The sequence below is a fragment of the Eretmochelys imbricata genome, chromosome 1 (genome assembly GCF_965152235.1).
Source record: "Eretmochelys imbricata isolate rEreImb1 chromosome 1, rEreImb1.hap1, whole genome shotgun sequence".
NCBI classification, from domain to species: Eukaryota; Metazoa; Chordata; order Testudines; family Cheloniidae; genus Eretmochelys; species Eretmochelys imbricata.
The window spans coordinates 272,021,798-272,036,439 of record NC_135572.1 but is presented as its reverse complement, the minus strand read 5'-3'; the positions used below and the strand labels follow the sequence as shown (position 1 = coordinate 272,036,439).

General features: G+C 41.7%; 5 protein-coding genes across 5 annotated transcripts; 2 read left to right on the top strand and 3 right to left on the bottom strand.

Moving 5' to 3' along the window:
• Positions 1-1,270: 1,270 nt before the first annotated feature.
• Positions 1,271-1,738, bottom strand: LOC144259433 (histone H2B 8). Its single transcript, XM_077807647.1, has one exon. The coding sequence runs from the start codon at positions 1,649-1,651 to the stop codon at positions 1,271-1,273; it is 381 nt and encodes a 126-aa protein (XP_077663773.1). The 5' UTR covers positions 1,652-1,738.
• Positions 1,739-8,020: 6,282 nt separating this feature from the next.
• Positions 8,021-8,359, top strand: LOC144259432 (histone H4). Its single transcript, XM_077807646.1, has one exon. The coding sequence runs from the start codon at positions 8,022-8,024 to the stop codon at positions 8,331-8,333; it is 312 nt and encodes a 103-aa protein (XP_077663772.1). The 5' UTR covers position 8,021; the 3' UTR covers positions 8,334-8,359.
• Positions 8,360-8,637: 278 nt separating this feature from the next.
• Positions 8,638-9,420, bottom strand: LOC144259430 (histone H3). The gene has a single exon (XM_077807645.1). It carries the CDS (start codon positions 9,418-9,420, stop codon positions 9,010-9,012), a length of 411 nt encoding a protein of 136 aa, XP_077663771.1. The 3' UTR covers positions 8,638-9,009.
• Positions 9,421-10,679: 1,259 nt separating this feature from the next.
• On the top strand, positions 10,680-11,090 carry LOC144259429 (histone H3). The gene has a single exon (XM_077807644.1). It carries the CDS (start codon positions 10,680-10,682, stop codon positions 11,088-11,090), a length of 411 nt encoding a protein of 136 aa, XP_077663770.1.
• Positions 11,091-11,770: 680 nt separating this feature from the next.
• Positions 11,771-12,082, bottom strand: LOC144259428 (histone H4). Its single transcript, XM_077807643.1, has one exon. It carries the CDS (start codon positions 12,080-12,082, stop codon positions 11,771-11,773), a length of 312 nt encoding a protein of 103 aa, XP_077663769.1.
• Between the last annotated feature and the right edge of the window lie 2,560 nt (positions 12,083-14,642).

Sequence of the window (14,642 nt, the reverse complement as noted above, 5' to 3'; positions counted from 1 at the left end):
TGAACACGTATATCTTGATGAAGAGGGTGTATGAGAGTCTTTCGTAGTTTTGTTTTCACTGTTTAATACACAGCGCGTTTAGCCATTATTTTATGTTTTATTCCCTCTCGCTACCAATCTTCCTCCTCCCCCGTGTTAGATATGCCTATGGCTGCCTAGTTAATATTAGAAGATCAAAACCTTTTTTCGGTTCGCTAACCGATAGTGACCTAGTGAACCATGCTGCCATTTACTAATTTAAAGCATTTATAAAGAGGACATGTAGGGCGAAGAACCTTAGAGTGCCAAGGTTTTAAAAACCCACAAATTAGGAATCACTGCACGACTGACTCATTTGGAGGTCATATCCACCACACAAGCGATGAAATCCCTATATTCATATGTGCAATGCAGGTGTCCTTTCAGGAACGCTTCAGGATCACTACACATTTACTGCACAGCTGTGCTCTTCACCAACCAGTTTTCACTGTGATACTCTAGACACGTCTCCTCAGTCGGGTTTTACAACTGTTCAGCGTACCTTGCAAGGATATGCTTTTCAGTAGTCGTGAGAACAGTCTCTTCTCTCCCCCCCCCCCCCATTTTCCTAATGCTCAAAGATGCCTAAAACAGTCTGTATTAGCTATAACTTTCAGAAAGTTATGAAGTTGAGAACAATAGAAAGAGAATCTTTTGTTAGGTATACACAGTAAGTCTATACTAGGAGTTCTAAGCAAAGTTATAGGGATTAAATTCTCCTGAACTGTTTTTAAAAACCTGCTCATTTCCCGCTGTAAATATTCAGTAAAAGGCTCTGGAGAATTCCTCAAATCAGGAACTGGAGGAAAATGAAGGAATAAATTAAGTTAATTTAGACTTCAAAGACTTTATTCTTATCCACACTTGCCTGCTCTACAGTATTTTCACTACGATATACCCTGGAGATTAAGATCAAACACAAACCTGTAGTGCTAGAAGGTTGCCTTCGTGCTCCTTGGTGAGGAGTAGGGTAGCTTTTGGAAGGGAAGTTGTAGGCCTTGACTTTAAAGCTGTACACATTTAACCATCCTATTTAACCACCAAGAAAACTAGTAGCTGAAATAGAGCAAATAAAGCTTTAGATTGTAGTAAAAGGTCTAGTTAGTGTTTGTCTGAAAATGAAAACCTACTTTTTCTATACATTAGTTGTTCTGCGTAGGAGTAAATAAAATAGTAATACAGCTCCTCCGTGGAGAGAGTGGGTGGCTCTTAAAAGAGCCTTTGGGTTATAGCCGAAAAAAAATTTGAAAGTTTACTTAGAACTAGTGTACTTTGTGACGGCCTTAGTGCCCTCAGACACGGCGTGTTTGGCCAGCTCCCCCGGCAGAAGCAGGCGCACAGCGGTCTGGATCTCCCGGGAAGTGATGGTCGAGCGCTTGTTGTAATGCGCCAGGCGAGACGCTTCCCCCGCAATACGTTCGAATATGTCGTTTACAAAGGAGTTCATGATCCCCATCGCCTTAGAGGAGATACCGGTGTCAGGATGAACTTGCTTCAATACCTTATACACGTAGATAGAGTAACTCTCCTTCCTGGTCTTTCTCCTTTTCTTATCTCCTTTCTTCTGAGTCTTGGTCACAGCTTTCTTCGAGCCCTTTTTGGGAGCAGGAGCAGATTTTGCCGGCTCTGGCATAGTAGCAATTTATCGTTTGCTGAATAGCTCAAGAACAATAGCATGCGGATGGCACAGCTACCCTTGTATATATAGGGAGCGTATGCAAACGAGTAGCTTTTGCAGTCTGACTTCCTATTTGATACAAGAAACAAATGGTCTCAGCACCGGCACATACGACTTCATAATTGGTCATCTTCAGATACCATGTCACCATTGGTTGTTATTTTTTTCAGCCAATCAAAAAGCAATTTATCAACCAATAGTTGGAAGCAGTATTTGCAAATGTTTCGCTTTAGGTGCAGTCCTACTAAAGCTTTTAAAACTGTAAAGCTAGAGCCGAAGTCGAATTCAGGAATGGCTTATAGCTGTTTATATTATAGGGGAACACAAATCCCTGTAGACGCTACTCTCAATCCCTAAGGATCATTGGGGTCTACTCCTAAATTAGTAATGAAACTAAAAAAAAAAAAAAATTATGATCTTTCTCTATTATAGGTACAAATTATACAAATGTACTCTAAATAGTGCATTTGTGAAAAGTCATTATAAAGTTCCATATTTGTTTATCAATAATCCTGAGGTTAAATTAATCCAGTCTACAGGTTACTTTTTAAAATTAGGTTTCAGAGTAGCAGCCGTGTTAGTCTGTATTCGCAAAAAGAAAAGGAGTCCTTGTGGCACCTTAGAGACTAAGGTGCCACAAGTACACCTTTTCTTTTTTTAAAATTGTGTTTCCTTAATACTTGCCAGTGGGATCTAAAATTTACCTTGATTCTTTCCTTGTTGTCACTGGTAATTATATGTTTTTACAGGCCAAATCTGTGGCTTCAGTTGTAGCTGCACATGAAGACGTTGTAGGCTAATGAAATCACACAGTTATAACTGTGATCAGAATTTGGAGATGAGGTAACACAAGAGCAATTAAAGAAATAATTTGGACTGTGGAGTATTCATTATTGCTGATGATCATTGAGAATAAAAAAAAAACTATAAAAACAGTTTTTCAGAATAAACGATGAATTTAAAGTGGTGGCAGTTGGGTGAAAAAAATTGTAAACAACAAATTTGATGTGGAAATATTTGAGATGCAATAAAATGGAAATCCTTTATAAGAACAATAGGTGAAGGTTAAAATGACAAAATGATACTATAATTAGGACCACAGAGGTCTGCCTGTGTGTAACTCATTGCAGGACCAATGAGCCAGGGAATATCTAGCTTTATTGAAGTCAATGAGTTTTTGGCCTTGACTTCAGTGAGGCCAGAATTTCACCTGTCATCCTGCAAAGACAAAATGCTTAATGCTGTACTTTCCTATTGACTTCTTGTGATTAAAATTAAATACATTGCATGTGCTTTCAGGATACCAGCTTAGTTAGCACACACTTGGTATTTTCTTTTGTTTTACATGGACTGTGTGCGTCATGTAAAACAAAGTTAGATTCAAGACCTCTATATATTACTAATCAAAATGTAAATTTGTTTATTGAAATCTAACCAGGGTAGCTGTGATAATAAAAATAATGTGTAAATTCAACATTGAATAATAGTATTATTATGAATAAGAAAATGTAATGATTTAATACAATCAAAGTATCTTCAAAGTGGACATCTATATTTTTATTATGGAATTGTGGGGAGTTGATTTTATACAAATATATATTCTTTAATGAGTCATTCTAAACCATAGTTAGGTGTTGTTATCCTACACTTTCAAATCCAAAGGTTAGAGCCATTCCAATTTTCAGTCAAGCACTGTAGCAATAGGGTAGTCTATTTTATCTACTTTCTCTACATTGTAAATTATGTTTAAATTGTTTAATAAAAGCCACTGCTGTTTGGTTCAGTTGTTTACATTTATCAAACAGAAACTGAAGTGATCTAACATTATTATTGGACTATGCACATTTTCCTTTCTTCCACCCTAGTTTTCCAGAAAACTGACTTTTTCCTTAACCACAGTAAATGCTCATTGCCTAGATCATTAGTAATTCATGTTCATGATGCAGGGTTTGTCAAAATCACTCACCTATAGACTAACTCAGTTCCAACTGAACTCAATAGAATGGGATTTTTTTTTTTACCAGTTACTGCAGTTGAAGCAGTTAGGCCACATCTCAGTGCTTTTGAGGAAAATCCCACCCTAAAATCCTTAAGTGATGTTATCAAACCAATATGGTGTGAAAAATCTATTTACAAACTGAGGTTACTGTTTCTATCACCTTTCTTTTTTTAATTTATATAGTTTACAAAGTCTATTAGGATTTTCTATAACTTCATCCTGAAAACATGTGTTTAATTTTCATATAAATAATACCATTTACTTCATAAAGCTTTTTGTTTAGTGCCTTGTTTTGAAAGAGAATTTAAAAATATATAATAAATGTGTCCGAGGAAGGCATTATTTGGTGATAACACGCAAAATTGTAAGAAATGTTGAGAAACATAACTTCTGCCCCTTAATTAAGGGCGGCTGAGAAAGCTTCTGTGAAAGTTTTCTGCTGATGCAAGGAAAACAGGGACAAAACGATTAAAAATTAGAAAATGCACAAAGAAAATGTGATACTAACAAATTATATGACAAATATCTTTTAATTGAAAAAAAATCTGTGACACCTTTATCCACCTCTGGTTATATTTACTTCTATCTTTATACTGTAAACTCTCAGGAATTATATAAATAATCCATCACTATTTTGATCATCTGTAAATATTAAATATTTTTTAAATAAAATCACTGTTTTCAAAGGTGAAAGTGGGATTTAACAAACAAAAACAACAATCAATAACAAAACCAAGCAAGCAAGCAAACAAACAAGCTTCCCTGGGCTCTCTTTATATAACAAATACTATATCATAATAAGCCAATAAATCCCCTCCCCAACTCTTTCTACTCCACTTTTTTTTAAAATTACTCTTCTAGGTTACATTGTTGCATCAAATTGCGGAGAAAAAAACAATCAACAACAAGAAAAAACAAAACAAAATGCAGAGATAAGGAAAAGTAAAAGTGCTATATATTTCATGACTGATTTCAAGAAAATCAATATCACTTGTGATTTGTGGTGATCAGCAGCCAAATGCTAGCCTGGGAGTGGGCCCAGTTTGCTGCCCCCCCCTCACCTGTAGGGTGGGTTTTACCTTGTGACTCTGCCTTGATGTGCCAATCTAGTTGGTTTGTGCCCTGGGCCCATCACTACTCCGGTAGGGCAATGTGGTGGCTGGACTGATCACCCTGATCTGGAGCTAGGGCTGACACCCCTTGGCTTGGTTCTTGCTTCTGATACAGTTGGAGACCCTTTCTATTTGAGCATTCCCCTATGGTTGCGATCTCGCCCTCATCTTCTCTGGGACACTAGCCATTCTTGCAGCCTGAACATATGCACAACATAGCAACTGGTATGTGTGGAAGTGAAAATGGAAACCTTCAACCACTGGCAATAGGTGGTATGCCCGGTGTTGATGCTGTTGGCAACTTTATCCCTCTGGCATGTGGTCTGATGTAATGAGAAATCTATTGAGGAGCGGCCCGTCCCCCTCCACATACAATATTCAACCAGGGTCCTTTCCTACAGCAGTTTAATGGATTGAAGCCCTGCTTCAGCCTTATAAACTTTAGTTTGAGGTTTGCAGACTTATAGCTATATTAGGGCAAACCCCTAACTGGAGCAAAGGGGCAGGAGTCTTTATCCATGAGAGTGCAGCCTTTTACATTCTAATGTACAATACAAGCTAGGGGACCACAATAAACAGTTACTATTACCACACCTGGCTGAATCCCACGCTTCCCAAGGGAAACCAAGACAATGAAGGTATGAATAGATCATCTAGTGAAAGGTGCTTGAAAAACCCTGTGAGAACAGTACACTAAGCAGACACTGGTATGAGATGTGGGAAGGGGCTTGTATGTAAGCTGTGCAGAACTCTGGTTTTTAGTTTACGTTGTCTGATGTAATGTCTCAGGAGAGACTTCTCTTTGCTTACAGAACTAAAGCAACTTTGCTTTTCAGTAAGGAGCCACCTCTATGTTAATATTTCTGTCATGCTGGAAATATGGATAACGTGGTAGCCCCTGATGTCCTCTGTCCCTCCATGGTCATGAGACAGTAAGCCATGTCTCCAAAGCATGATAAAGCGCAGCCTTCAGCTTTGCAGGCCTGTAGTCTTATCTGTTAAATGGGAGAATCTAAAGTAGAATCCTCTGAGCCTGATGGCCTCATTGAGTCCTCATGGCAAGGCATTAGTGAAGGTGGTAGTTTAACCCCTCCTCCCCGTTTCCCTGCCAATGCCTGGATTAGTAGATTATGCCTTAGAAGGTATTAAATGGGTCCGTCTCTGTCCTTGCATACCAGTCCTGTTCAAGCACATTGGTCAGGGCCAGTGCACAATTCTTCCAAGGAGACGGGTGTTTCATGTACCCACAGCCTGGTTCCAGTGTGAGAGCACCAGTCACTTACTGCATGAATTGAACACTCTTTACAAGATTCCTGAATGGGGAAAATGGCTCAAGTTTGGAATTTCTTCTATATCACTCCTTGTGTGCCCTCAAGTGGGCATCGGGAGTGCAGACCTCATGCTGAGCTGAGCAGAACTACCTTTGGGATGGAATCCTACTTGCCCTAAATGGTCCATACTTGTGACGTGCACACTGTAATATGAACAGAGGCTTGTTTGACCTCCCTGACAGGAACTGGAATATACTTAACTCCTCTTGGTGGAAAGATTTAAGAGCAGGACACCAGGGCTTAGTCTATCTCATGTCTTACCCTGTGGAAGTGAGAGATTCCTCTTCCTAGCATGGGGCACAGCAACCTTCACAGGGAGGGGAAGGAGTCAGGCATTATCCTATAGGAACCACGCTGCCAATACACTTGATGTGGTGCTAGCTGGAGTTTGAGGTCCCTTCTCATCTCAACCACTGAAAGAGAGAGGGATGCTAGTGGGTGAGTGGAAGTGCCCAGAGACCTTTCTAGTGTGATTGGCTTCCTGAGCAGTGGAGGGTCCAAGAATTGGCAAAGGATCAGTGGAGTGGGAGTGACTGTGGTGATCTGTTTCCCCATGGGGACCTTGGATGTAATTTGAATAATAAAATTGCTGCCTGGTTAAAACTCATACATTTCCTTGTTTTCTTCCATGTGGGGAGCACACCAAATGAATGAATTGGGGAGGGGGGAACCAAAACCAACCAACCAACAAAACCTACACCTCCCAAGATGGAAACAAAGGAAAAATAAAAATAAAACAGTGCTGTATTTCATGACTGACTTTAAGAAAACCTTTATCACTGGTGATTTGCAGAGATCAGCAAACCAAAGACAACCTGTTACTATGTAATTCACTAATTACCGTGTATGTGTACCTGGGCAAATATACATAGATTGCATAATTTTGGGTAGATGTGGGTATTTTTCCCAGTACCTTGGTCCAAGTAAGTAAAAACCTAGCCCTTACAAAATCACACACAACCCCCACCCCCTTTGTGCCCACTTTATAAAAGAAAGGCTACCTATATTTCCCCCACACTCCCACAACTCCCTTTGTGAAACAGATTAATTAGATTTCATAGAATCATAGGAGTGGAAAGGACCTCAAGAGGTCATCCAGTCCAGTCCCCTGAACTCAGGAGAGGAGCCTGCTTTTCTGAGTGCCGGTTCTGTAACCATTCAAATCAGTAGTCACACCCTGGCAGCGACATCATTCACATTATGTGAGGAGACAGAAAACAGAACCAACGTAGGTACCCAGCCTCGTCCCTTATGATTAGATCTGAATGTAGCAGATTTTGAACCCTCCTTTGTTCAAATTTTGGAAAATGGCGACGAATGTCGGAGAGGCTTAGAGAGAGGGGGAGAAAGAAATCTGTCAGTGAACCCGATTGGTCATATTTTGCCGCAGATTCCTACTTGAAACCGGGAAGGAGGGGAAGCTTTACAAAGCCACACAATAGCAGCCATCCCCACCCCACCCCACGGGAAGCCGCGTTATCGAAAGGGAAAATATTCAAAAGACAAGCAGAAAAGACATTGTAAAGAGATTCCTAATTTGACCAGCAGCACGCTGAGAGAGACCCAGCCGTGTCAGGAAACGTGGGCTTCCAGGGCAGTTATAATGATTAGCGCTAGCCTGAGTCTCCTAATCCTAAAGCTGTCAATTTTTTTTAGCCTGCTTGCTAAAGGAAACCGGGGGGGGGAAGCTGGAATGTTTTGCCTGCCTAGCACCGTCCCGTCCCAACCGCCGCATGCATGGACAGCGAAGAGCGAGGGGGGAGGAAAGGTGCAAATAGCCCGCCCTTTTTCCTCTGCAGTTCTCAATCAGGTCGTACTTCAGGCAATATACAGAGACGGCCACCCATTCTCGCTTCACAGCTTTGTCTGTAATCCTAGCGAACATGTCTGGTCGTGGTAAGGGAGGCAAGGGTCTCGGAAAAGGAGGCGCTAAGCGTCATAGAAAGGTGTTGAGGGACAATATCCAGGGCATAACCAAGCCAGCAATTCGCCGTTTGGCTCGTCGTGGGGGTGTAAAGCGCATTTCAGGTCTCATTTATGAGGAGACTCGGGGAGTGCTGAAAGTATTTTTGGAGAACGTGATCCGAGATGCTGTTACTTACACTGAGCATGCGAAGCGGAAGACTGTGACTGCTATGGACGTTGTTTATGCACTGAAGCGTCAAGGTCGTACTCTGTACGGATTTGGAGGCTAAACCCGTGCCTGTAATAGTCTGTTAGAAAACATTTATAACCCAAAGGCTCTTTTCAGAGCCACCCACACTTTCATGAAAAGAGCTGTTGTTCTTGGAGAACTCTTGGACAAGTGGTATTCATGCCTTGTTTATATATTCCTTAATCAAACTAATAATCTAAGGTGAAGCGAAACTTATAGAATGATTGCACTATTTGCGCTATAAATAAAAGGTAAGGTAGTCCTTTACTTTTCCACTGGGGAAGTACTTGCAACACACACACCCCACGCCAGCGTGAGGACTCCGTGAAAGCCGCACACACGGCTCAAAATGTATGCGAGCGTACCTACATGCAAAAGAGGAACCATAGAAGGACGATGTTGTATGTTAGCTTGCGGGAGTTATAATAGAGGAACTACCCCGACCCACGAACTACAGGGAAAAAGGGGGGTTTCCGATAATAAAGCAGAGTATAACACCTTAAGTGTTCGTGCATTAAGCTTAAAAAAAAAAAAAAAAGCCCATGAATATCCTAGGCCAACAGCGAGCTGTTTTACCTTCCGCAAGGATAACATACTATGTATGTACCTTTCCAAGCCACTTAAAATATTAAAGCAGGGATACAGCTCTTTTCCGTGTAAACGTGGTGGCTCTTAAAAGAGCCTTTGGGTTTTTAAGTGGTTGCAAAAGAGGGGCTTTACGCTCTTTCCCCACGGATGCGCCGGGCCAACTGGATATCTTTAGGCATAATCGTGACTCTCTTAGCATGAATAGCACACAGGTTGGTATCCTCGAAAAGACCAACTAGATATGCCTCACTAGCCTCCTGCAGAGCCATAACAGCCGAACTCTGGAAGCGCAAGTCAGTCTTGAAATCCTGGGCGATTTCACGCACCAGGCGCTGGAAGGGCAACTTGCGGATGAGCAGCTCAGTAGATTTCTGATAACGGCGAATCTCTCGTAGGGCCACAGTACCGGGGCGATAACGATGGGGCTTTTTCACTCCCCCAGTAGCAGGCGCGCTCTTCCGAGCAGCCTTAGTAGCCAACTGTTTACGAGGGGCTTTACCACCGGTAGATTTACGGGCGGTCTGCTTGGTCCTGGCCATTCTGCACAATCACTTCTCTTAACTCTGAAAACAAGAAGCAAAATGAATCGAGCCGAGCGCGCTGACCGCTCTTTATAGACAAACTCTGTCTCTTGATTGGATGAGAAAGAGACGACAACTCTCATTGGACTATTCAAAATAAATGTGCAAAGCCCGCGTTATTCACAGAAAGCTCCGATTAAGGCACGTCAGTAATACCCCCGGAAGTGTGGATGGGGTAGCTGTACAGAGGAATTTCTTAAGTGACCGATCGATTGAATTATATTATAATTCATGGATCTCATAAACGCATGGCCACTTTTTTTCTGACCGTCTCCTCACTGAACATTTGGAAGGAGAGAGAACTAAAATTATTTTAAATGTTAAAGACTGATTTCAAGGGTGATGATTTCGTTATTTTGCAAATGGAAAGAAACCGCATGAACCAGTGTTGGAAAACAGAGCGGACTGGCGAGGAGAAGATTCTGTGAGCCAGAAAGGAGGGCAGCAGGGAAGCAATTCCGTGACGTGTCCCCCTCACAGCACTCCCAAGAGTGCTAGAATTGGAGCTTTCTGTGATGGCCATGCGTTTATGAGATCCATGAATTATAATATAATTTCTTAAGTCACATTTCTTAAGTGACATTTCTTAAGTCACATTTCTTAAGTGACCGATCGATTGAATTATATTATAATTCATGGATCTCATAAACGCATGGCCATCACAGAAAGCTCCAATTCTAGCACTCTTGGGAGTGCTGTGAGGGGGACACGTCACGGAATTGCTTCCCTGCTGCCCTCCTTTCTGGCTCACAGAATCTTCTCCTCGCCAGTCCGCTCTGTTTTCCAACACTGGTTCATGCGGTTTCTTTCCATTTGCAAAATAACGAAATCATCACCCTTGAAATCAGTCTTTAACATTTAAAATAATTTTAGTTCTCTCTCCTTCCAAATGTTCAGTGAGGAGACGGTCAGAAAAAAAGTGGCCATGCGTTTATGAGATCCATGAATTATAATATAATTCAATCGATCGGTCACTTAAGAAATTCCTCTGTACAGCTACCCCATCCACACTTCCGGGGGTATTACTGACGTGCCTTAATCGGAGCTTTCTGTGAATAACGCGGGCTTTGCACATTTATTTTGAATAGTCCAATGAGAGTTGTCGTCTCTTTCTCATCCAATCAAGAGACAGAGTTTGTCTATAAAGAGCGGTCAGCGCGCTCGGCTCGATTCATTTTGCTTCTTGTTTTCAGAGTTAAGAGAAGTGATTGTGCAGAATGGCCAGGACCAAGCAGACCGCCCGTAAATCTACCGGTGGTAAAGCCCCTCGTAAACAGTTGGCTACTAAGGCTGCTCGGAAGAGCGCGCCTGCTACTGGGGGAGTGAAAAAGCCCCATCGTTATCGCCCCGGTACTGTGGCCCTACGAGAGATTCGCCGTTATCAGAAATCTACTGAGCTGCTCATCCGCAAGTTGCCCTTCCAGCGCCTGGTGCGTGAAATCGCCCAGGATTTCAAGACTGACTTGCGCTTCCAGAGTTCGGCTGTTATGGCTCTGCAGGAGGCTAGTGAGGCATATCTAGTTGGTCTTTTCGAGGATACCAACCTGTGTGCTATTCATGCTAAGAGAGTCACGATTATGCCTAAAGATATCCAGTTGGCCCGGCGCATCCGTGGGGAAAGAGCGTAAAGCCCCTCTTTTGCAACCACTTAAAAACCCAAAGGCTCTTTTAAGAGCCACCACGTTTACACGGAAAAGAGCTGTATCCCTGCTTTAATATTTTAAGTGGCTTGGAAAGGTACATACATAGTATGTTATCCTTGCGGAAGGTAAAACAGCTCGCTGTTGGCCTAGGATATTAATGGGCTTTTTTTTTTTTTTTTTAAGCTTAATGCACGAACACTTAAGGTGTTATACTCTGCTTTATTATCGGAAACCCCCCTTTTTCCCTGTAGTTCGTGGGTCGGGGTAGTTCCTCTATTATAACTCCCGCAAGCTAACATACAACATCGTCCTTCTATGGTTCCTCTTTTGCATGTAGGTACGCTCGCATACATTTTGAGCCGTGTGTGCGGCTTTCACGGAGTCCTCACGCTGGCGTGGGGTGTGTGTGTTGCAAGTACTTCCCCAGTGGAAAAGTAAAGGACTACCTTACCTTTTATTTATAGCGCAAATAGTGCAATCATTCTATAAGTTTCGCTTCACCTTAGATAATTATTAGTTTGATTAAGGAATATATAAACAAGGCATGAATACCACTTGTCCAAGAGTTCTCCAAGAACAACAGCTCTTTTCATGAAAGGGTGGGTGGCTCTGAAAAGAGCCTTTGGGTTATAAATGTTTTCTAACAGACTATTACAGGCACGGGTTTAGCCTCCAAATCCGTAGAGAGTACGACCTTGACGCTTCAGTGCATAAACAACGTCCATAGCAGTCACAGTCTTCCGCTTCGCATGCTCAGTGTAAGTAACAGCATCTCGGATCACGTTCTCCAAAAATACTTTCAGCACTCCCCGAGTCTCCTCATAAATGAGACCCGAAATGCGCTTTACACCCCCACGACGAGCCAAACGGCGAATTGCTGGCTTGGTTATGCCCTGGATATTGTCCCTCAACACCTTTCTATGACGCTTAGCGCCTCCTTTTCCGAGACCCTTGCCTCCCTTACCACGACCAGACATGTTCGCTAGGATTACAGACAAAGCTGTGAAGCGAGAATGGGTGGCCGTCTCTGTATATTGCCTGAAGTACGACCTGATTGAGAACTGCAGAGGAAAAAGGGCGGGCTATTTGCACCTTTCCTCCCCCCTCGCTCTTCGCTGTCCATGCCTGCGGCGGTTGGGACGGGACGGTGCTAGGCAGGCAAAACATTCCAGCTTTTTTTTTCCCCCCCCCCCACTGGTTTCCTTTAGCAAGCAGGCTAAAAAAAATTGACAGCTTTAGGATTAGGAGACTCAGGCTAGCGCTAATCATTATAACTGCCCTGGAAGCCCACGTTTCCTGACATGGCTGGGTCTCTCTCAGCGTGCTGCTGGTCAAATTAGGAATCTCTTTACAATGTCTTTTCTGCTTGTCTTTTGAATATTTTCCCTTTCGATAACGCGGCTTCCCGTGGGGTGGGGTGGGGATGGCTGCTATTGTGTGGCTTTGTAAAGCTTCCCCTCCTTCCCGGTTTCAAGTAGGAATCTGCGGCAAAATATGACCAATCGGGTTCACTGACAGATTTCTTTCTCCCCCTCTCTCTAAGCCTCTCCGACATTCGTCGCCATTTTCCAAAATTTGAACAAAGGAGGGTTTAAAATCTGCTACATTCAGATCTAATCATAAGGGACGAGGCTGGGTACCTACGTTGGTTCTGTTTTCTGTCTCCTCACATAATGTGAATGATGTCGCTGCCAGGGTGTGACTACTGATTTGAATGGTTACAGAACCGGCACTCAGAAAAGCAGGCTCCTCTCCTATTTCACAAAGGGAAAGTTGAGAGTGGGGGTGGCTGGAAGAGACCCTTATCCTTGCTTTAATTTATAAAGTCGAAACAAAGGTTTCATGTTTATTATTGTAAAAGGGCTAGATTTTGAATTACTCAGTAGAATGTCGGGGGGGGTGGGAAGGGAACCACACATATACTGTGTATATATATATTTGTCCAACTAATTGGAAAGCTAGCCCATATATATATTGCCCAGGCCCCAAGACAAAACAGTGAACGTTCTACACAATAATGGGTTACCTTAGCTTTGTTGATCTCTGCAAATCATAGGTGGTAATGATTAAATGTTTTATCAGTCATATAATATTAGCACCTTTTCCTCCCAGTTACACACACACTGCTGTGTTAGTGCCTCTCTCTCTAGTCTTTTTTATATGCTATCCAGCACTTCCAGCTTCTGGGTAAAATCAATAACTATAGAAATGAACTTGAAGGCCTCTGGCTTTTCTCCCTTATTGACCTGCTTGGAGTAAGTTTTGTTTCTGGTTGGTTGGTTCATATTTGGGAGGTGTTTTGTTGGGGTTTTTTGGTGCTGTGAAAAACACAACAAGCTGTGACACTGCTTACTGATCATTTGGTCTTGTAATTATACGTGAAATACAGCAGCAGTTTTTCCATCCTTATATTTTGTTTCTATTTTCATGGATGTTTCAATTTGTTCTTTCAGGGTTGCAGAGATTACAGTATGAAATTAAACTGCACAGGAGAAACTGAGACGCATGTAGCTAGACCTCATGGTTGTTTTGTTTGTGTATTGTTTCCTGTTTGCCCTTTTGAATATATTAAATATATAGTAGAATAACTTTTATTTTATTTAGTTATTAAATTACTTATTTATAAAATATCAATATTATTATTAATATTACAATCTGATTCTGATAACAGAATAATGATTTTTAAGAACAAGGTCTTTTCTCACAACTGTCAGGAGCTAAAATAAACAAATACAATTAAACTAGCCATAAAATGAAAATAAAATAAAAATTTAAATGGCTGACTATAAATCCCTTTCCCTTCCAGTTTCTCAAGTCATTCCCTTGCCCAGGCAAATTGAATGTATACATATATTTTTTCTCTCAAAACTGTACATTAATAATTAATAATAATTAATCAATTTAATTTAAGCCCAAAAACTTAGGTAATGTAGAGTTAAGGTTGCCAAGCATTACCTTCTCCTTTTCCAGAAGTTGGAGAGTGGACAACCTGAAACCTCTGAAAACCAGAAAATGGTAAATTAAAGTTTATATTGCTCCCCCGATGCACCCCTAATGCTTGAATTAACCACTGGAAATGGTTCATTAATGATAATGCCTTAAAAAGTAAACACGAGAAATGAATAAGAGAATATGCTCATGTTTATGTTTGGTCTTATCCTGGGGATTGTTAGCAGTCTGGTGGCATACATAACAGTGGTCTCCAGGACTTAGTGGGGGATAGGTGAAGATAATGGTCATAGGAATTGTTAGGACAAGAAAGAAAGGGTGGTAACATTTTGCAGGTTTGGGATGGCCTGTTTGGAGTAGGCTTTGAGTGTCAGCCATGTGTAGGTAACTCCTGTTGGCTATGCCTGAACTAAATCCAAGTTTTTGCCTTAGTGAACAGAAGTTGTTAGACTTTGTCATATAGTGCTCATTGTGCTCTGTTCCCACCATATTCTGAAGTATCTATGAGTGTAGAGTGCTAGTATGTTTGTTGTTAACATTTTGGGACATCAATCAAAGAGGGCACAATAAAGATTGTGTTGTGTACCT